Below are 21,337 nucleotides of genomic sequence, written 5' to 3'. Positions count from 1 at the left end.
TTGGTAGGAAAAAACCTAATCCAGCTGAAGAATTTTTGCAAGACCTCACGTGTGAGTTACAACAGCTACAGAGAGGTTTTGATTTCAGTGGGAAAAAAGTGTTTCTTGAACTGGTTTCTGTTGTGTGTGATACACCTGCTAGGGCATTTGTAAAAAAAACAAAACACAAAGGCTCACAATGCATTCACAGATTTGATAAATGTTCCCAGCCAGGTGTTTACATTAACAGACAAATGACATTCCCTTTAAATAATTACATGTTATGGACTGACTCATAATTTTCAGAAAGAGCTGATGAGGATCCTCACCATGAAGAACCTCATGGATTTTCTAATTTAGATGTTGGTATGGTAACTCGGTTTCCCCTAGATTACATGCACCTTAATTGCATGTTTAGGTGTGAATGTAACGATTGCTAAACATTTGGCTGAGGGGCCTTCATTTACATGTATTCATTTAGCAGACGCTTTTATCCAAAGCGACTTCCAAGAGAGAGCTTTACAAAGTGCACAGGTCACTGATAATAACAACAACAGCCCCAAAGCATTGCAGGTAGCCAAAACAAGAAGCACACATTGTGAACAACCAAAAAATAAGTGCCAAAGGGAACAACCATAGGAGCATGTATGTTAAGCAAGTTACAATTAAACAACATGAATCTCTAAGTGCAAGTGTACCTGTAAAAAAGCAAACAACAGTAAAAATAAAAATAGGATTAACTAAAATATTATATTTTGCAGCGAACTTCATGTTGTTATCTACAGGTATTTCCATCCTTGTCAGTCCACAGCTCTGCTAAGTAAACATGCAAACACGCTGCTCACCACATTTGTTAGTCATTTTGGGGAGCTGTACGGCAGAGATGCCTTAGTGTATAATGTCCATTCCTTGGTCCACTTGTCTGCAGATGCAGATGTGCATTGTTGTTTGGACACTATCTCGGCTTTTCCATTTGAAAATGATTTTCATAAAATTCATAAACACAACACACTCTATAAACTTAATAAACATCAAGCAGCAACTTGCTGCCACTATCAGTCCAAAAATTTAGCCCACTAAAACAACACACACATACAGACATATAATTAACATAGGTAGGCCTATAAACAATAAACACAATTCATAAATAAATTATACATTGATAAATGATAAGACCCATGTTTTAATGTGTTAGTTTGTGATATCAAACGTTAAATGTGTGTGTATGTGTGTGTGTTGGTTAATGTATTAGTATGTAATGTATACTAGTTTATATAGCAGTGTCAAAAAAGTAATCGTAAGTACACACACGAGAACACACACACTGAGAACACATGCACATACACACACGTAGACTCACACACTCTCTACCTGTCTCTCTGTCAGCCTAACGCCTCTCTCTGTCTCTCTCTCTTTGTATCTCTCTCTGTCAGCCTAACGCCTCTCTCTCTCGAAATTGAAATATGATTAGTAAAATGTACAAACACACCCATGACCCACGATGCCCTGCTCCGCTGAAGTGGACATGCACCGTAATGATTAGCTTTGGGACTTTAGCTCATCTGGTAAAGAGAACAATGGCTTTCATATATTAGACCACTGATTCTCGAGTAAACAAACAAAAACATCAGTTTCAACCACAGTCACCTTGGGAAGGTACAGTACCTCTACGTCACAAATAAACGAACAAAAAGAGGCAAATTATACACCAAGATGTATGTGTTTAGCTGTATAGTATGTGTTTACATTTAAAAAAGAGGCTTGGGTGTTCGGTTATTTTTGAAAATTGTTTATACAGTTCTGGAACTATTATTCAAATAATAGAATAAGCTTCTGGAGCAACTGCACATTTAGACAATAGAGGGAGCCCTAAACACATGTTCTTTCCCAGTGGAATATACTTCAAATGACACATTCAAAGAGTTAGACATTAGTCATTGCAAATGTATCAGCATTATTAAAAATCACCCCATCAACAAGGCTTTTATATGTAGATGTTTTGCTTTCAAGCAATCACCTCATAGGTGGCTAGCCCAGGTTCAGCCAGGGCTGAAGAGAGGGATCTCCACACTGACGAGATCCTGCTTTGTCTCCACTGTGAAGCCTCCCATCTCAATCAGCTTCCAGTCAATCAAGTTGGCCCCCAGGAAGAGCTCCCACTGGAGTTCCCAGGCCCCCTGGTGCAGCAACACCAGGAGGCCCCTTTCAGTACACAGCCCCTCCAGTGGGAGACGCTCCGGGGCTAGGACCAGGATCCGTATTATGTCTTTAAGGACATAATAGTTTGTCCAATTTTAAGTCAGTCATTTCATTTTTTTAATATGAGTAGCTGTAGATCATTTGACAATATCAAACGGGAACTGACAATGATGTCTGCATGGTAGAAGACTTGGTCACGGGCAGAGATGAACAGGGTAAAGAGGAGAGGGAGGGTGTAACTAATGTGGCCGTCACCCACATCCTGACATAGACTAGACAAAGGATTACGAACCTTATAGTCAACATAACAACATCCTCTTTAATTAACATTGCTCATCAGTCACATTTATTAACAAAAACCTTCTTTAGCCAAACCCAGAGAGACACCAACAGACCTTGCGGTCGCGGGGCTGTAAAATCCTTTGTCAAAACAGTTTTAAGATAAAGGAATTTGATTCCAACGTAGCCTATTGACAAACTGGCATGACTGTGAGGATGCCAAAGGGACAGGCAGGAAGCACACCCTGAAAATGGGCACACTATGTATGTTCTCACAGCATCATTGCCATAGCGTATAGGCATAGTTGGTAAAAATATCAGCAAAATGCAAAAACTTGTACGGGACCCCTCAACTTTATGAAGGGGCACCTTAACTCCCCCTTCCAATATACAATTCAGTTGCAATATCTGTTGTTGGTAAATTGAGACCCATTCATTGTTGTACTGCGCTGGGGTTAGCGTTGTGTGGCCCTAGGGATCATTCGTGGTGACTTTCCCCTCGTCAGTAGTTCTAATGAAACCGTAAAATCTGTCGGCTTGGATACCTGATAACGCTCAGAAGCAGCACAACGGCACCCTCTGGAGTTTATTACTTTTATTTATCTGTACCCGGCACTTAAGGTGCACAAAACTTGACATTTTGACAAGCATCATCCACCAAATGTTGAAATAAGGTCCAATGACACCAAAAAAATCTCACAGTCAGATGTGTGGACTGGAATTGCAACTGTATCAAGAACTTTGAGTATGAACAATGATAAATCAATTTATGGAACATGATGGTAACATTAAATCTATAAATGATGCAGTGCCAGTTCTAGAAGGACCTCTTTGGGTGAGCTATAACAAAGCTAGAGCCAGCCCCAATTAGATCAGGTTACAATCTATGACATTTTAAAAGCCTTCTGTCAAATGTGCATTATAACATTTCAGAAATATGTATAGAGAAACAAGACAGATTCCAATGATAAAAAATGACTCCCATGAATTACAGTATAGTAAACCCAGTTACATTATTAGAAGAAAAAACATCATACATGTACATTTCTAACCATCTTCGGAAACAACACAACAAAAAGGATGTCAGCAAAATGGACATGCAAAAAGCAGACTGTACATATGTTGTATACTTTTCTAACTGGGTTAGAAAAGATTTGTAACATCCATAATTGCAGCAATTGAGTTAACAAAATGCAAATTCACATAAGCCAGTGTCTGCTAGATGTAACAGATAGGCACATAGCAATTAATATAAAAAGAGACAGTATTCAGCTTTACTTGTAGAGAACTGTCTGGCAAACGTACATTCAATAACACAGGGTTATACAACTGCTACACTGCTACTTGAGTCAAGACAGAAGTTGTATTTTGATCGTTGCCATTTTTGTTGAACTTTACACTTCAGACAATACAGTTGCCTTACATCTTATATCATTTTAGGCAGATGCATCATTATTAAACAATATAGTTCCTACAAGTAATTTGTTCTGTCAGCTCATTCACACAAACACCCATTCCTGCACTAAATACATTCAAAATCCATTGCTATAATGCCACAACACCCATGTTAACTAATTCTAAGGTGATTCAAATGGAGAAAAAGAAAAGTATGCATATAACCAGATTAAACTGACACAAATGCTAACTTTATGTATATTCAGAAAGACATGGGCGATTTGATTGATAAATAATCCGTTTTGCAATAAACCTTCACCGGTTAAAAGCTTGTTACTCAAACCCAGATTTAGTGGGTCATTTCAGGTAAACTACAAATCTTCCTTTAGGCATCCACAAATGCCATTTCCATACTTCATTTATAGTAGCTCTTCCAATTACCCGTATTGTACAACTGCGTGATTATAGTATATGTAACAAAAAAACGTCATACCACATCCATCATCAATCAATATTATAGGAACTTGCAAATGAGTAAAGTGGGAGCCCGTTGCTACCCTGTCCAAGACTGGGCTGTTCACAATCCTAGATGTTATTCCTTCAGTAAAATTCCTTCAGTAATATTTCTTCTTTTCCTGTGGCCTAACAGTTTTGCTTGTGTCTAGTTCTCCAATCCAAACAGATGTCCTGAGAAGCAGACCCGTCTGGATATAGCTAAATTAAACTAGTACAGGGAATTTCAAGAAGAGCCACTCAAATTGTGTTTGTTGGCCTGATTATTTATGATTAACAATCATAAATAATTATTGAATCGTTGAAAAATTATAATAAAATAAATCAAAGAATAGATATTCCAGGGATATGACAGTAAAGGAAACTTTACGTGCCAGAAGTACACAAATAAGAATATGTTACTTTCTTGATTTCTCTAATAAATTAGGATATATATATATTTTTGTAAGTTTTTTTCAGTCAGTCCAGTGTTCTCTGAAGTCACTGACTAGTTTTCTGTCACTGCATTAGAGTCCCAAAATGTGTGTACAGCTTCCTCCCCTTCTTTTAAACCCGATGATGTACAATATGCCACAATATGGGACACTTGCATGCATCCACCTATCTGTTCAAGCCATGCATTCAGATTACTATTTCTCATATCACTTGTATTAACAAACTGGACCTTGGAGGGGGTGGTAAGGTATTGGAATTTGACCCGGGAAATTGGGATCTGACCAGACTGGTATCGATAAATGCACAGCAGAAAGTAATTGCATGAGGAAGACTAAGACTTTGGAGTTGGCTCTGGTGGTCTGATGGCCTAGTTTCTCTGGAAGGCGCCCTGGGCGGCAGAGGAGGCTGCGCCAGCTGCTGCACTCTGGAAGGTGCTATTAGTGAAGACCCCCTGGGAGAACTCCTGCTGGGCCTTGTTGAAGCTGGCCCCTGTCCGCCGGTACTTGGAGTGGACCTTGTGTAAGGGAAGGGTAAAGCAAATACCAAGCAGGGAGTTAGAGTGTAGCCAGATTTGTTTCCTAGATTCTTTTTCTTCAAGGATTCCTTGAAGATAAACTACGTTTATTGCCCCATCACATTTCTGTATCATATTGCCTTCCATTAAATTACAATTGCATTGTATCGCCTCACCACACAAGTGTGACACAAGGTGCTTATTGGCTAAATATGAACGACCCTTATATAAATCATAATTTCATTTCATCGAATAGTAAGAACCAAAAAATACCGTACCATTTTCAACAGGATGACTGCGAGAACAGCGTTTACAGTGAAGAAGCCCGCCACTACCATCATGACCACAGCTACCCCCACGTTAGTTCCGATCATGGAGATTGATGCTATCCATCCACTAGAGAACCACATAACCAGGACATGATTTTACAGTATTTACATATATGCACCCAGACATTTATCGGAAACACAGGATATCATTGCATTGTATATGCATATCAATCTAAGTAAATAAATAAAAACATACATATGAATGGGGCAAACATTCACAAATTCACACCAATGACCAACAGTAAAGCGTAGGCAAAGCTTATATGAATGACGATAGCGATGTTTGTTTCCAATAATGAGAGGAGAGAGGAGAAAAGGCCAACAGTTATGAGAACCCAGAGAGGTAAAAAGAGCTGAACAGAGTGCCACACACTTACAAAGTAACCCCCAGGACAAAGAGCACACCATCAGGTTAGGCTCAGCAGGAATCTGTCAAAGAGATGGCAAGAGAGGAGATGCAGGACAGGATGTGTGCACACTCACATACACCCAACACCCATCAAGATGAGAAGAGAAAAAACCCACACACTTACAATACATACGTAAACCTACACATGCACTAACATACACAGACAATTCAATATTTGGACATATGCCTTTATACATACACACACACACAATTTTTGAATTGTTTTACATATTGTTTAAAACCCCATGGAGTGCTTGCCTTCTCCCCCTCTCTCTCTCACACACACACACACACACACACACACACACACACACACACACTTCCTGACCTGTTTCCCCAACTGGGGATCCCCACACTTTGGATTATGTAAACCGCCACTTGGAAGAAAAAGACGAAGAAGAAGAAAAAAAAGCTGAAGGAACTATCCGACCTGTGGAGAGAAAGAGGGGAAAAAAATGAAATGTGACTTTGAAATCATTCTTTCTTGATATGCTACTTGCACTAAAGCCATAATGCAGTCTAAAATAGAAAACAGCTGAAATAAAATACATATTACATACATATAATATTGTTGAGAGCAATACCAGAAAAGCACTTGCCTGAAGGCTTTGTAAACTGGCCTGTACCAACAGATGAGCGAGACGGGGGTGAAAAGGATGAACCAAAGGATGGACAAACCAAAGTCCACCCCCCTCCCCGGGTCAGTGGTAAAATAGGCCAGGCAGGCCAACACATTGAGGAAGAGGGTGACACTGTGAACTGGAAAGGAAAGACATTTATGTTTGGGTCATTAGGCAGAAGCTGGTATTGGAAAGGGCTGGAATGTTGATTGGGGTCATTTTTAGCATAACACTAGCAGTATGGTTAGCCCATGGAACATGCAAATTGTAAACTTTAAAAATGCCTAAACAAGAATGACAGAAATATTTTTCTCTCATGGAAACCAGCCAGTCAAACAAAAGTGTGTTACAGCTAAAAGGCCCAGTTAAACTGTAGGTTAACCAATCACAGCATACATACACATCCATAGGTAGTACATTCTCTTGCAAATCTTCTGGTATTCCTCAGGGATGTCCTCATTGAAATCTTGGTAGAAGCAGGGCTTCAAAGGGAAAAACTTGGGAAGTGGTGGCCAATTGTTTTCTTTGACTGCCAAAGATAGAAATATAACTTTGTAATCCGTTAACTGATAATGAAAAACATGTGCAGTACTCTGATCTCTCCTAACCCTGACCAGAAAGGTAAACCTAACGCGGGGTCACCTGCTGATCCTCCTAGGCTCCTGTTCTGCAGCTCCTGTTCTTTGCGATCCAGCTCGGCTGCTTTCCTCTCCAGCTCTTCCTGCTGCCTGATCAGGTTGGCCTGAGCTGCAGCAGCCGTAGCCTGGTGGGCCACATGAAACGGATATTGATTAACGGCCACATCTTTGTTTTCGTACTTAATTTGCTTTTTACCTAATTGTATTGTCCAATATATTTTATCGGCAAGAGGGCATGTGTGGAATACTGCAGATAGATGCTAGTTGGAAGAATTTATATTTGATACTTTTTACCTGAAAGTGTTTCAATATTTAGAAAAATAGAACTACAATGAAAAAGCAGTGCCATCTTAAACTTTTCTATTTGAAATTCCAATGGTTGTCCTTGGATTAACTAAGGCAACACAAGAAACTCAGACTGAGAATGTGTGGGATTACAATGACCAATACATTAAAGGTGGGTACATAGATAATCTCACTGGTTATTTTCATAAGGCAACACTCACCTGTGGACTAGGTTCCACTGATGCTTGCAAAACCGCTGGTTGAGAGGAGGCAGCAGAGATGGGGATAGTGGTGCCTGACTGGCTCCCCTGAAAGACACAAATACAAAAACACAGTTATGCCATGTGATTAGTGAACTAATGTTGAATAACACTATACGTGTAGAACACATAGCCTACTACTACATGACAAACCTTACCATTGTATTAGATGAAAAGGGGTTGAATTCTTCAACATGTTCAATCCCACCCGTTGTGACTTCTGTGACTGAGGCATCCTGGATGACAGTAGACACAAACATTACTCGCCTTACTGAACCGTTTTTGTCACTGTAATTTGACCAAATGCAACACTAACATTAATCTCGGGGAAAAACACCTCGATAGTTCGACAAAGATGTTAACTCTTAACTATAGACTAAATTGTAAACCACTTTACTCTTATCGAATGTGGTTGACGTTTACCTGCAGGCCTACCTGTTTTAGGTAAGGCCTTTCCACAGACTACACGCGTCATTTCTGGGTACACCAATTTCCCTGGATATGACTGGTTGATAATATATCAATCACACTACGTTGTCAATTTCGAACACGGAAGTAGCCTTGTGGCTAACCCAGCAACCAACCAAACAGGTTTCTGTTGCGGCATATCTTTTTACAGCCTTGGAACGGGAACAAATAAATTGAAGTAGGCTACATACATGCCAGTTACAGGCATACATTCGTTACTCACCTGGAAAGGGTTGACATCCATTGGATCTACGAAAGGGTTGCTGTCAAATTCCGACATTGTTCTGACCGTGTTTTCCCTTGGAAGTAAACAAAATGACAGATCGTACCTCCTTGCTAGCTGGTGTCTGTTGATAGCGCACCGACAGGGACTTTGTGCGCACGCGTGGGAGTGTCTATGGACTGCGTCATTTAGGGGCCGTCTTAAATTATTTATACACTAGCCTAACTTGATTCTTAGAAATAATTTGTTATTTGTTGCAAATTTGTAATTTTCGCATGACTGCCTTTAAGTATGTTTTAAAGTTCGTAACACTAAATTCCAATCTTGACCCTGACAAAATAATAAGCCTCAACGTGGCAATATTTTTACTCATGAACATTTTGTTGACATCGGCTTATGGAGTAGGATATTGTGAAGGTATTTTACAGCGACAGCGACAGCGACAGATGTATACATATCCTATCCTACACCAATCAAAGTAAATAAACCCGCAATATAGTAATCACATTCGGTGTCAGACTGTGTAATCGAACAAATTGCTGTTTGTAGCGACATCTGAACCAGTCTGCTCAGGGATGTAAACACGGACAAAACACTTAAAATTAAAATTAAAGTTGCATAATATCCATGTTATATTGTCTGCATTCATATTTAGAAATCTGAGTGTATGAAAATACATTAATCAGAGAATCTGTGCATTATTGGTTTGTGGCATCCATAACTTTCAATTCATTGCAAGTAGCCTTTACTAAACGGCAAATATTCAGAACCAAATTGAGGTGTTTTGATTTTTGTTTCCAGACAATAGGGAGTAGTTTATAAACTGTTGTTGTGTACATCATAAACAAAAAGAGTCAGAGTGAGTAATGTTTGAACGTTTAAACTTTATGGCACCATCTGTCATTATTCCAATAGACTGCTCTCTCTATAGAAAACACATTTTAAGTGACAAAAACAACCATAAAGGTCAACAAATTGCAATAACACAAATAATGACATACAATACAACTTCATGTATGGTATGGTTGCTATTGACAGCCAACACTGAAAGACCAGAATTTGGAGAATGGGGGAGAGAAGGGGGGTGGGGTACATTATCCTGTACAACACAATTACTGTATGGCTGTTAAGCAGTGAATGCAGTGATTGTATGCACATTCAACATTTTTACAGAGCTAGGATCCCCTTGGCTGGAATACACACCAGCTTACTTGGTCCCTTTGATGGCGGTATATTCCTCGCAAGAGAAAAAAGCAGCACAAACTTAAAACACATGAAGTGGTTTTTCTCTCTCTCTCTCTTTCACTCACTCACAAGCACACACACACACAAACACCCCAAATCCATAAATCAATACTCAAGCAAAAGATAAATATTTGACTTCAACTACCCAGCAGTTACTGGTGTTCAGGCTTTTTACAGTATTTATACTTGTATAATAGTTATATAGATTTATATTTTTCATGAAATTAAAATTTATTAAATAGGCTAAAGGGAAAAATACATTTGTAATAATAAGAGCAATCACTGCTTACACTGATTGTAATTGAACTGTAAACTTTAAAGCAGCCAATGATTGGGAGCTTATCAAGTTCATTAATACCATGCTGTTGATGGCACAGTCATCCGCTTTCATCCATCTAACTCCACCTCCTCTTTTCTGCTTCGGGGATCCCAGCGAGAGGAGAACTCCTACATGCAGAAAGGACTTCCAGCTACCCCATTCCCTTTTCTCTGCTTTCCTGCTCCATCTGTCTCTCATCGGCTCGGAGGCCCAGACCTACAGAGGGACCATGGGGTGTGGGGGGTAGTTGAGACCACAGTGAATGATCTCTTCCCCTGGGCCCCCTGCAACTACCAATCCTCTCTGGAGGTGAACACTCGATGCATGGCACTTCGGGACAGTTTCCTGCTCTTTGTGGACTCTGACGGGGGAAAAGGCTAAGCTGTAGTGCTTGAGGAGGAGCAAGGGGTGACTGCCTGCCCTCAGTGGGCGTGGTTATCAGCTGGGGGGTTGGGCAGGAAGTGCTTTGGTGTCCTTCATACCATGAACTCGTTGCTGCCGTATAAGACCAGCTGCTGTGGTATATCTGGAGGGTCCCTACTGTGGCCCCCACCGTCTCTGGAGTGTCGCAAGGTCGATGGCTTTGCCCCCTTGAGTTTCTGTTTACCCTTCTCTGGGTTGAAGGTGCCTCGGCTGGAAAACTGGGGCCTCTCCTCATATAGACCTTCCTGATCAAGCGACAGGGGGGCAAAATCAAGGCTGTCACGGCGAGGACACTGGGCCAGGCATGGCCCCTGGGCAGAACTGGAGCCGGAGGAGGGTGACTTGGAGCGGAATTGGAAGCGGCGGGCGGTGGTGGAGGACGATGAGGAAGAGGGGTGGAGGTGGGAGGAAGATGACAGAGAGGAGACTGTGGAGCAGGAGTCCACCGAGTCCAGGGAGTCAGGCTGCCTGTGGAGGGCCCGCCGACGCTGGCTCTTTCCTTCAGACTTCTTGGGCCGGGTGGTGGCTAGCGCTGGGCCTCTCTCTAACAGGGACAGACATTAACATGGTTGGTCAAGGATGAACCATTTCAGTCAATCTGTCAACAGCAGCCTTAAAGGGATGTAGATGTGATAGATCTTGCTACACTGTACTGTATGATCATGTTGTACCAGAGAAGTCAGAGATGCCTCCCTCAGAATCCAAGTTGATGTTCTCAGAGCTGTCTGCCGTTCCGATGGAGGCCTCCGACTCCAGGGTCTCATCGTCGGATGCTCGTGGCTCCAGGCTCAGCATCTCGAAGGTCAGCTCCTCTCTGTGGAAAAGAACATCAGAGATGTCAATTTTTTTTTATTTCTTAGCATTAGTAGTATTCCCTGTCGTGACATTTTGAAAAAACATGAAATAAAAGTACGTACTTTTCTTTCTCCAGCCTCTCTATCTGCTCTGTCAGCACTCTCTCCTCATGCTGCATGACTGCTTTCTGGTGCTCCGACACCTCGGGCTCCAGCCCCGCCCCCTCCTCGCCCGTGTTGTCCTCCATCCCTGCATCAGTCACCGGCGGCAACCGAGGGCTCACTGGTGGTGAGGGCGTGTGATAACTCAGTCGCCTCATGTGGCCCTTGCCCTGCAAACACAAACAATTAGCAAGAGAAGCACATGTGTATGTGTATATTTGTAAGCAGGACTAAATACAAATATTACCGTCTTTATGTGTACCAACCATTAGTATACCATGGTCATAATGTAGTTAATTAATCACCAATTTGTGTTATGCTGTAGTCTACAGTTAATGACTACAAATAAACTCCCATGGCCATACATCGCAGACATGCAGTATACTCCCGAATACACACAACTACATGCTACCTTCTCACACATCATCTAGGAACCCTATTGGCTCCACCTTACTGTATATCCATGAAAGTGTAATTATGCTAGTGTTACCTTTTTGGCTGAATTTTGCTGCATGTTTCAAAATATAAAATAAATAAGAGAGCACAGAATGTCAATATGCCCTACATCTAATTAATTACAGTCTCTGAAATAGACCACACACATTTTTTTTTCTTTTTGACTGTTCCAGAAAATGTTATATCATATTTAAAGGAAGGCCTATAGATTGGAGGTCAATAGAAATGCATCCAACAAAGTAAACAACTGTCTTCATATAGATTGGGGAGTATAAAAGTGATAATAATAATAATACAAAATAATATATTGTTGGATTCAATACTCCTGGCAATACATAACCATTATTGTTTAATAAACCATTTTATTAGTTTACCAGGTATTCAAATAACCAATTGATAACGTATTTTATCAAAAAGGGTTAAGTAAATTAATGAAGTTGTCAACTGTTTAAATGAAAATGACCAAACTGAAAAGTATACTGGACCATAAGGTAATGCAATAATTATCATGTGTTTGTATGGAAACAGTCAAGAGCAGAGGGCCTTTGCTGCTGGCAGTGGGCAGAGTTTGTGTTCCATAGCCTTCCCTGCATAGTCACAATCAAATTAAAAACAATTGCATGATTACATTACCGTATGTCCAGTCAATGTCATGAACTTTAATCTACAAGTCAGACATAGTTACAATATACAAAAGAAGAGATATGACAAAATAGATAGACATGATGGCCGTCATTCCATGATGCGGGAGGTCACAAGTTCAACATTAGCCATAGAAAGAGGCACAGACAATCAGCCATTGCCACTGTCACAACAAAATGGCTGCCAGATGACTGTGCACAATGCGTTACAAAGTGTGGATACATACCGGTACCGCACTGCGGGCTATGCTCATAAATCTAACAGCTATCATTACAGGTTTCTAGATCAGGAAAAGGGTCAAAAGGAAAGAAAGGTAGTGACAGAATTAGGAGGAGAAAACAAGGTGGAAAAAAGGAACTCAGAGTTAAGGAGTAAGAAAATACACTATGAGGTGTGTAAGCAATAGGAAAGGTCCGCTAGTGTGAAGGAAATAGGAAAGGTCAGCTACTGTGAAGGAAATAGGAAAGGTCAGCTAGTTTGAGGCATATAGTTGCAACAAATAATGAAGAAATAATTGAAGGCACTTTTTTTTGCAGTTCATGGTCTCAAACCTGACGAGGGACATGGTCTTGGATCTTACCATTGATCTTCGTATGAGGGTCAGTCTGCACTTTGCTTTATTCTCTGCAAATTCCAGGCTGTTGATGTCTTTTAGTCTGGCCCTGTATTTGTTCATTTGTTCCACAATGATAAGCTCCACACACCTACAGCATAAAATGGCAGTCATTTGGAAATACTTAAATAAATGTTATATATTCAAAAATACTGTAGACTAAAAACTCTACTAGTACAATATCCAAAAGGTCCCCAGCAGGATACCAATGGCCCTGCAGTCACAACTATAAAAATGATATATTATTAAATTAGTTGGACTAAAACTATTACTGTAGGTGGCTTTGACTTGGCAGTAGCAGTTAGTATTATACACAATATAAGCCAGTAAACTTAAGTCTTACGCTGTTGTCTTCCCAATGTCCTGGACGCTCTGCAGTGGGTCAATGGTGTCTGGACACCGTAGGATGCAGGGGGCAAAAACGATGGCCAATGCGTTGGCTGACATACGGTTGGTTTCCTCCTGTAAGGCAATCCTGAAAATACAAATACCATGATTCACCTCAGCTCAGGGAAGATCACAGAAAGGAGAGGAAGTTTTTTATTTTGATGGCTTGGTTTTACAATTCTTCACTTGATTTTCAATGGAGCAGAAATTTGATTTGATAACAGGTCTCAGTATTATTAGATTCCTGATCCCAAACTGCCATGCCAGTTTCTAGAACCTCTTACCTGACCAGGTGAAATATGAGGCGCTCCAGGGTATTTAGGTGAGTTCTGCTCAGTTGGTCGATGATGGAGTACACTCCTCGGATCACCTCCTTTTTGTCTTGCAAACCTAAAAAGAAAAAAATATGGTTCTGATCTTCAAATTATATATATATCCACTTGATCACACTGAATTAAATGTTCCTGGAAATTCAGAGGATAACATTTGCTGAATACCATATGACAAGAAAATAAACTAGAGTTAAATGCTAATTTAATTAAGTTTTAGAATTTACACATGGCACGGAGAAATTCCTCGTAAAGTTCAAAGGTCATGAGGGGATTTGGCAGGTCCCGTAACCACTGTTTGAAGACGCTCCCAATGACGTGGATATTGTAGTCATCAAGATTCATGCTGTCCACATCTAGACAAACAGCATAGGGAAAGATGTTACATTTAGTATTTAGCAACTATATGAAAATATAATTAGCTTTAGTGAATAGGCTAGCTTGGTCTTCTGTCCATCTATCACCAGGCCATTACCACTACCACTAGTCAGCATTACCTGTATCCAGACCCTGCTTGAGCTCCTTGATCTTATTTGTGGAGCCAGACTTCCGGTAGATTCCTTCGGTGTAGAGGCCATGCATCTCAATGTAATTGATGAGCTTTTCAACCACAAGGGGCACCGTCCGCTCGTCATTGGTTAGACGGGAAACCTCAACTCCAAACTGCCTGGAGGAGAGCTCCGGATCGTACTGTTTATGGATACAGGCATTAAGTTGCGGAAACACAGAACACAGTCAAATACAGATGGCAGTGTCAGTGAAAGGGAGAGAAAGTGAAAGATACAGACTGATTGGACTTTCTTTTACAAAGATTTTCCTGGAATTGAATTCCCTTTACAGCTAGCATGTCAATACTTCCAAGTAACTGATCTCCAGTGGCTTCCCCAGCTTGAGTTGCACACACAAATAATAAATGTCAGTGGAGTGACACAATATGGCCGCCCTTACCTTTTTACTGCATTTGGTCGTCATCTTCAAGCAGCACTTTCTGTGGCAAGCATACCTGCACACTGAACACACACAACCGGAGAAATGCATGTCAGAACAATGAACCACCGAAAGACTATGCCTCCACATCATTCCTTAGTTTTTTTTGGAAAATCAAACATATCTGCGGCTAACTGACTAAAGCAAGACAAAAGCAACCTTGGCAGGATAGGAGAAAACATCCTGTCTGAAAGAGGGAAAACAGTGTTGGGAGAGCTCCAGACATGGGCAGCCACAGACCCCATGAGTCCAGTTGAAAACAATCTAATTAAGAATGATAGGACTGTTAGGGATGTGTGGTTGAGCGTGTGTGTTTGTGTGCGTCCGTGTGTGTACTCACATTTGCAAACACAGGCTCGGTCCATCATCCAGATAAGAGAGGAGCAATACTCGCAGTAGGTGGGTATGCTGTACTGGGTGGACTTGAAGATGTGGCCATTGTGCTCTTCTACCTACAGGGGGCAGAGAACATGCTTTACATACTGTAGTTAACTAGAACGTTTCTATGGACTTTTAACTCATTGGTAAGTTTATTCATATTAATAAAATAAAATAGGTAAGGTGAAAGCAAGGTAAGCAGACTATGTATAGCACTAGATATTGGACCAACAACTTGTAGTCCAATGTCTAGTTCTGCAAATAAGAAAGTAAACTGATTATCTGCAAATGATTTAGAAAGCATAAGCCGAGACTCACAATGTCCATGTCCTTTTTCCTCCTCTTTTTGCGTTCCGTTTTGGGAACCTGTAGGGAGAAAATAGACGGTGCATAAATGTTCTTCTGCCTTGATTTCAAACAAATAACGAAAAATGTTGTTTGTCTGATCAATGCAGACGACAATGGTTATTTGTATAGCATAACCCTGAAAATACTGGTAAATTCAGAAAATGTTTGTAAATACAAAATCTAAAAGTACCTTGCTGAGGATGGGATCCAGAGGCTTGTACTCTGTCATGAACTCATCCAGGAAGACTTTAAAGGTGTTGACCCACACCTTAACGGGAGACTCCCTCCAGTCTCTCTGCTCTTGGCGCATGGTCTTCTCCAGGATGTGCTCAAACAGAGCGTACAGGTCCTTGTAGCGGATACTCTTCCCATCATCCATCTGGATAACGGATTAGAGATGGACATAAGGGGTACCGAATACACATCTTCACTTCAGTTCAAGTACTTTAACTCATTTATCCTGGCTTTCCTGTATTCCTTTCTCCATAATATATTGTCCTAAGGAACATATTTTGACAGATAAGAGGGTGCTTCCACTATACTAACCGCCAGAGCCGTGGAGTAGGAGTTGAAAATATTGAGGCGAAACTCCTTCAGGGCCTTCTTGAAGACTACGTCCACCATGGTATCTTTCTTACTGTCCTCCGTGTCCAAGTCATTGATCTATGATACGGATAAAAGTAATGGTCATTAAAACTGACATAATTTCAAGGGAGAAAAGATTGATATTTGTGGGAAAGTAACTATACACACAACTCATACAATTAGACAGTAAACTGATGCAAAGCAACAAAAGCACAAACATTCTACTTTCTACATTCAAACTCACCCATAAGTATGTAATGTATCCGTATTTGAGTGAGTGTAAATGTGTGTGTTTGTATCTGTGCTTTCTGCATGCATGCATGAATTTAGTTTTACCCCACACCTTTTTCATTAAGAAGTCATTCATGCTCTTGTAGTCGTTGGCACAGGTCAGGATCTGTAGCGAGTCGTTCTGCCACTGGGTAGGCTCCAGAGCCACGTTGCTGATCTTCACGCTGCGCCGCCGCTTCACCTTGGGCGAGGGCTCCTTGTTCTCCTTGAACTCCCGCCCCGCACGCTCCAGTGTCAAGTCAGGACTGCGAGGGGGCGACATGTACTCTTGTCCTAAAAAGGCAAGGGGGGGGGGGGGTTTCACAACCAATTGCAAAGCCCTTTGGCACATACACACTATCTTTGAAACATGTTTAGTGTAGAGTTGTAATGTGCTGCTTTCATTCCTGTAGTACCCCCTGTTGTCCTTTGATCTATTCCCCCCCGCTCACCCTGGTCCAGTAGGGGACCTGTGTCGCCGTAGTCACCATCCATGGAGTCTGCACCACAGATCAGTTTTTCTCTGGATGGCTTCTTCTCCCCCTGCTTGGTCTTCCCCCAGAAACGCATCTTACCCCGAACCCTGGTGGGAAAACAGCGCATTTAGTTGTTGTGAGTTTACAAAAACAAAAAGAGGGGCATTTCCAAACAAGGACAATTCATTTAAAGTAGTGATTTTGATATGAAGACAGTTCTTTTCTGATGGTCAGTCAATGCCCCTTACCCGTAAAGGCTGTACATAAAAACACAAACCTTCCATCTGTTTGAGAGTTCTTTGGCATCAAGTCCACTTTGCCCAGATCCCCGGACGACATGGCTTTCTGCATCTTTTTCTTCTCCTCGGAACCCACTGATGGCTGAAATGTCATTGAATAGGAGACAATGTCAACTAAATAACTGAGTGGATCGAAGCTTCTCTGAGCATCTACTATGCAGTATTTATGTCCAAGCCTGCACCAAGGGCAAACGTCAGTAGATGGCAGCATAGTATGAGGTTTGAGCATGTGCAAATACCTGTATATTCTTTTTTGAAGGTAAATTGGAATGACAGTTGTTGAACAGTCTTTAAATAATCTTTATAACTGTGATGAATTGTCATACAAACATGTCATTCACTGTCACATACCAGGAAACAGAGCCAAATACAGTGTCACAAAAACACTAAAATTATTAAAATACATTAAAATACATTTAATACATTAAAATCCTCAACAAATCAAAGAAAGTTGTTGAGTGAGGTGAGGGTTAATAAATCACGGGCAGGAAAGCTGGTGGATGATTGTTGACCTCTGATCCCTGTGTCCCAGGGCCAGGCCAGCTGAGAAGTGCTAGAAGTGTAAGAAGCTAACAGGCTAATTCATGCAAAGACTGTTTACTGAAAGGATGAAGTAAAAATGCGAAGAGAGGGAGAGAAAAATCATTGTTAGGGCTTTGAAAAGTAGGGAAGAGGGACTAAAGTACGTTAGTGGCCTTGATTGCTTTTCAAAGAAGCTTATTGTCATCTATGTTTTAAGTTTTACTTCAGAAGAATCTGCTTGTAGAGCTTGGGGAATACCGTACTGACTCAATGCTACAATCCATAATTAGTACAGAATTTGTAAGATTGATGTTAAAGGTTATGGCGTTTAAATTCATTTCCAAGGTAGCTGTAGCAGTATAAACCTTGTTAAATCATATAAAGCGTCCATTTTCGCAGAAAATTCAAACGTATAGTCTGGCAAGGGTTTGACCCACAGAAATATTTTACCGTGTGTCACAGAAAATACATTTGAGAGATAAGGAAGTTACCAAGTGAAAAGCCTTGTAGCCTAGTTTGTCAGCAGTGTAACGCAGGACTAACCATGCCGTGCTGAAGTGGTTAGTAGAGAAAGTTTGGCTATCAAAAAGTCAACCTTTAGCAGACTTGGGTTTATCAGCCTAGGAAGACTTAGGGCAGCAGCAGTTGTAGTATTAGTAGTAGTAGTAATTATGGCTTTTTGAGCCTGGTTCCATTACCATTTCTGAGTCACTGAAACACGATTCACCCAAGACCGAATGGGGAGACACTTGTTTGGGGAGGGGAAGGGTGTAATGACGAGGGAGAGAGGAGTGTCGTCGCCGTCATCTTCCTCGGACTCGCCCCCTACAGAGAGGATGGGGGCGCGGGTAAGGAAGTCGGAGCGTGTCCGCGCCATGCGGGCTTTCTTTTTGTAGCCAGCCCTGCCGACCTGGGGTTGACCAAAAACGATAACAGCACAAGTGAAACACTGCAGGTGTCGAAAGTGGCTTCCTTCTGTGGTCGGTGGAGTCTGAGGGGAATCTTTTGTTCGTTAAGAACAGCAGGTGACCTTTGCATGACCTATTACTACTGGTTGTCGTCCTCTGTCAGAAAGTGTACATAAAACACATGACTGCACCCAATTAGGGCATTCAAAAGGACACACGTGCAAGTACGTGCCCCCGCAAACGCATAGTTTTTCTCTTGAGGTACTCAGTTGCCATACATTTTATGGGAACAAAGAAAGAAGCTCACCTCCCGTGTTTTAAGTGTCTTGGAGGGCTTGCAGCTTGAGGGTGGCCCATCCTTGGGGCCAGTGGCAGGCTTCTCTTGGTCAGCGGCGTCCTTGTCAAACCTTGTCATGAACACGTTTGACATGAACAGGTTTAGCCATGACAATCAGAAGACAATGAGGTTAAATATTCACAGTGAATGAAAATAGAAGGAAATAGTAGCTTCCAAATGCCTTGATGTAAATGCTTCATTGTCAAACAGGTCATATTAGATCTACAGATAATGAAAATCCAAGACGTAATCCATTACTTTGGTGACACAAGGAGCACAAAAGCACCCCACCAATTTAATCTGATACTCACTTTGAAAACGACACCTTGTCTTTCGGGGAAAAGAAGATTTTCCCAGATCTGTCAGTCATACTGCCAGTCACAACCTGATTGGTGGGAGCCTTCTTGGGGACTCTCCCCCTGGCCCCTGCTTCTCCTCCCGCACTGTCTCTGGACTCCAGGGTGAGCCTGGGTGCCCAGCCCTCGGCCCCAGGCCTCTTCTCTCTGCCTGAAGTGGGAGGGGGAGGGAGTTGAGCCTGGGCACCAGCAGTCTGAATGTTGCCCCTAGCAGAAGAGCCCTCAGAGGGAGCTTCAGACACAGACTGGGTCCTGGAAGATGGAGCCAGAGAAGGGGCTCTCTCAATCAGCAAGGAGCTGGGCCTGAGGGGCCTGCTGGCGGAACCAGCTCCATACCCAGACCTGGAACCTGGCCCAGATGCATCGTACCCGGGGATTGTTCCTCCTTGCCTGCTCTGCTGTATTCTTTGCAAGGCTTCTCCTCTCTGCTTCTCAAGCATGTCCTTCTCATACTGGGCAAAATAACGTCGTTGCCTCTCCAGCTCCTCTTTCTGCTTCCTGATCTGCTCCATCATTTCTCTCTCGTTCTGCTGCTGCTGGTGCCGCTGCCTCTCCTCCTTCTCCTCGTTCAGTCTCTCTAGTTTCTCCAACACGGCCTGGTTGGCGGCAGGGACTGCAGTGGGGACAGGCGCAGGGGCAGGGACTAAGAGGGGGTCTTGCGGTGGCAGAGCGGGACCTGGCTGCTGAGGCGATGGAGTCAACTCTCCTGTTTGCGCCGCCTCATCTCGGAGTTCCACGGGGGGACGGACCATGCCCAGGAGGTCCTCGCTGAGAGGAGTTTCCTTCTGCATGCTAATGACAACCACCACTGGCCGCCGGGATGACTCCCGCCTTTCTTTGGGTGGCTTGGTAAGAACGGCGGTGGTGGTAGTGGAGGTGGGGGGGTTTACAGGTTGCGGGAGTTCTTCACCAGGAGGGCAAGCGGGGACCGAGATGCCTTCATGGGGTGGGACGTAAAAGATCGGGAGGTAGTTCTCGATTTTGGGCGGAGGGGTGGGACTGGGGTCAGCAAAGGCAGACCTGGCCTGGCTGTCTGGAGGGGGAATGATCTCTGGAACGGGAGCCCTGGACGGCTCATCAACCATTTTGGAGCAGGTTGAGAAGACCTGTGCTGGGAGCTCCATCTCTTGAGCCAGCACGGTGGGAAAAAAGGTGCCTGGCTCCTCTGCATCCATCACCGCTGGCTTCTCCTTAGGTGGCTCCTCATCCATGCTGAGCAGCTCAAAGCTGCCCTTGGAGCTTTGGCTGTCGGGGGTGCCCTGGGGGGAGCGCAGAGGAGGGGTGGTGGGGGGAACCAATTCCGCCGACCAGCGCCTCTCATCGGAGGGTGATGAGGCCCCTCCACTGGTGGCCCGCACCTTGAGGAGCTCCAGGCTGAACTTGGCCTGCTCCAGCTCCCTCATCCGCCTGCTCTCCCTCTTGGCCCGTGTTGTCTTCTGGCTGGGCTCATCCAGCGTTCTGGTCCTCTCACGGACCACCACTGGAGGAGTCGTGGTGGACCCCGGCGGTTCTGAATGTGCTCTTGACGAGCTCTCAGAAGACCTGGTCTCCCCTCCTGCTCCCGCTCTTCTCGTTCCTGCTGCTTCTTCCTGTTGCTCGTCCTCGACTGGCCCTTCATGTGCACTGAGCTTCTGGAGGCTTCTCTCCCGCTCCTCGTACGAGCGATCCTCCCACGTGCTCAGGTCCAGACCCATGATGCTCGTTGGCTCTTCGTCTTCCTCTTCGTCTCTTCCGGGCGAAAGGCTTGCTTGGCCATTCTGCAGCTGCTCCTCCTGCTGCAGAAGGAGTCTTTCCCTCTGCTTCTGCTCCTTGAGCTCCCTGAAGCTATCAATCAAGGACACATGGTTACAAGTTCAGCCAATCAGGAGAAAAAACTCCCTGGATTGAAACTTTCCTTCATGTCCAGCCAATCAAGTACATTTGCCTCAAAGAACTTCCTCTCAGATGTGTAAACT

At 42.9% G+C, this 21,337-nt stretch overlaps 2 protein-coding genes across 2 annotated transcripts in view; both read right to left on the bottom strand.

The window, feature by feature from the left end:
* Nucleotides 1-3,037: 3,037 nt before the first annotated feature.
* scamp2l (secretory carrier membrane protein 2, like) lies at nt 3,038-8,704 on the bottom strand. Its single transcript, XM_084682465.1, has 9 exons — nt 8,547-8,704; nt 8,014-8,091; nt 7,817-7,903; nt 7,315-7,435; nt 7,073-7,201; nt 6,652-6,811; nt 6,381-6,482; nt 5,593-5,710; nt 3,038-5,314 (listed from the first exon to the last, which is right to left on the bottom strand). The coding sequence occupies exons 1-9, from the start codon at nt 8,601-8,603 to the stop codon at nt 5,168-5,170; spliced, it is 999 nt and encodes a 332-aa protein (XP_084538591.1). The 5' UTR covers nt 8,604-8,704; the 3' UTR covers nt 3,038-5,167.
* A 706-nt stretch (nt 8,705-9,410) lies between these two features.
* Nucleotides 9,411-21,337, bottom strand: part of myo9aa (myosin IXAa) — a 76,315-nt gene continuing 64,388 nt past the window's right edge. Inside the window, 21 exon segments of the mRNA XM_084681852.1 lie at nt 9,411-11,077; nt 11,205-11,347; nt 11,451-11,659; nt 12,814-12,867; nt 13,168-13,291; nt 13,544-13,675; nt 13,872-13,977; nt 14,144-14,272; nt 14,414-14,606; nt 14,865-14,926; nt 15,244-15,355; nt 15,600-15,647; nt 15,820-16,008; nt 16,176-16,292; nt 16,558-16,778; nt 16,937-17,067; nt 17,238-17,341; nt 18,480-18,565; nt 18,568-18,691; nt 18,997-19,096; nt 19,338-21,206. Of these exon segments, the coding sequence (XP_084537978.1) occupies nt 10,587-11,077; nt 11,205-11,347; nt 11,451-11,659; nt 12,814-12,867; nt 13,168-13,291; nt 13,544-13,675; nt 13,872-13,977; nt 14,144-14,272; nt 14,414-14,606; nt 14,865-14,926; nt 15,244-15,355; nt 15,600-15,647; nt 15,820-16,008; nt 16,176-16,292; nt 16,558-16,778; nt 16,937-17,067; nt 17,238-17,341; nt 18,480-18,565; nt 18,568-18,691; nt 18,997-19,096; nt 19,338-21,206 (4,744 nt within the window). The 3' untranslated portion in view covers nt 9,411-10,586.

Source organism: Hypomesus nipponensis, chromosome 19, assembly GCF_054491055.1.
Source record: "Hypomesus nipponensis isolate SF chromosome 19, ASM5449105v1, whole genome shotgun sequence".
Taxonomy (NCBI): domain Eukaryota; kingdom Metazoa; phylum Chordata; class Actinopteri; order Osmeriformes; family Osmeridae; genus Hypomesus; species Hypomesus nipponensis.
This window is presented reverse-complemented; position numbering and strand designations above follow the sequence as displayed.

Coding starts and splice junctions, on each gene's coding strand:
- scamp2l (XM_084682465.1), bottom strand. CDS start 8,603: ATGTCGGAATTTGACAGCAACCCTTTCGTAGATCCAATGGATGTCAAC. Junction 8,092..8,546: donor TGGATGTCAACCCTTTCCAG/GTGAGTAACGAA, acceptor ACTGTCATCCAG/GATGCCTCAGTCACAGAAGT. Junction 7,436..7,816: donor CAGTGGAACCTAGTCCACAG/GTGAGTGTTGCC, acceptor GTGGCCCACCAG/GCTACGGCTGCTGCAGCTCA.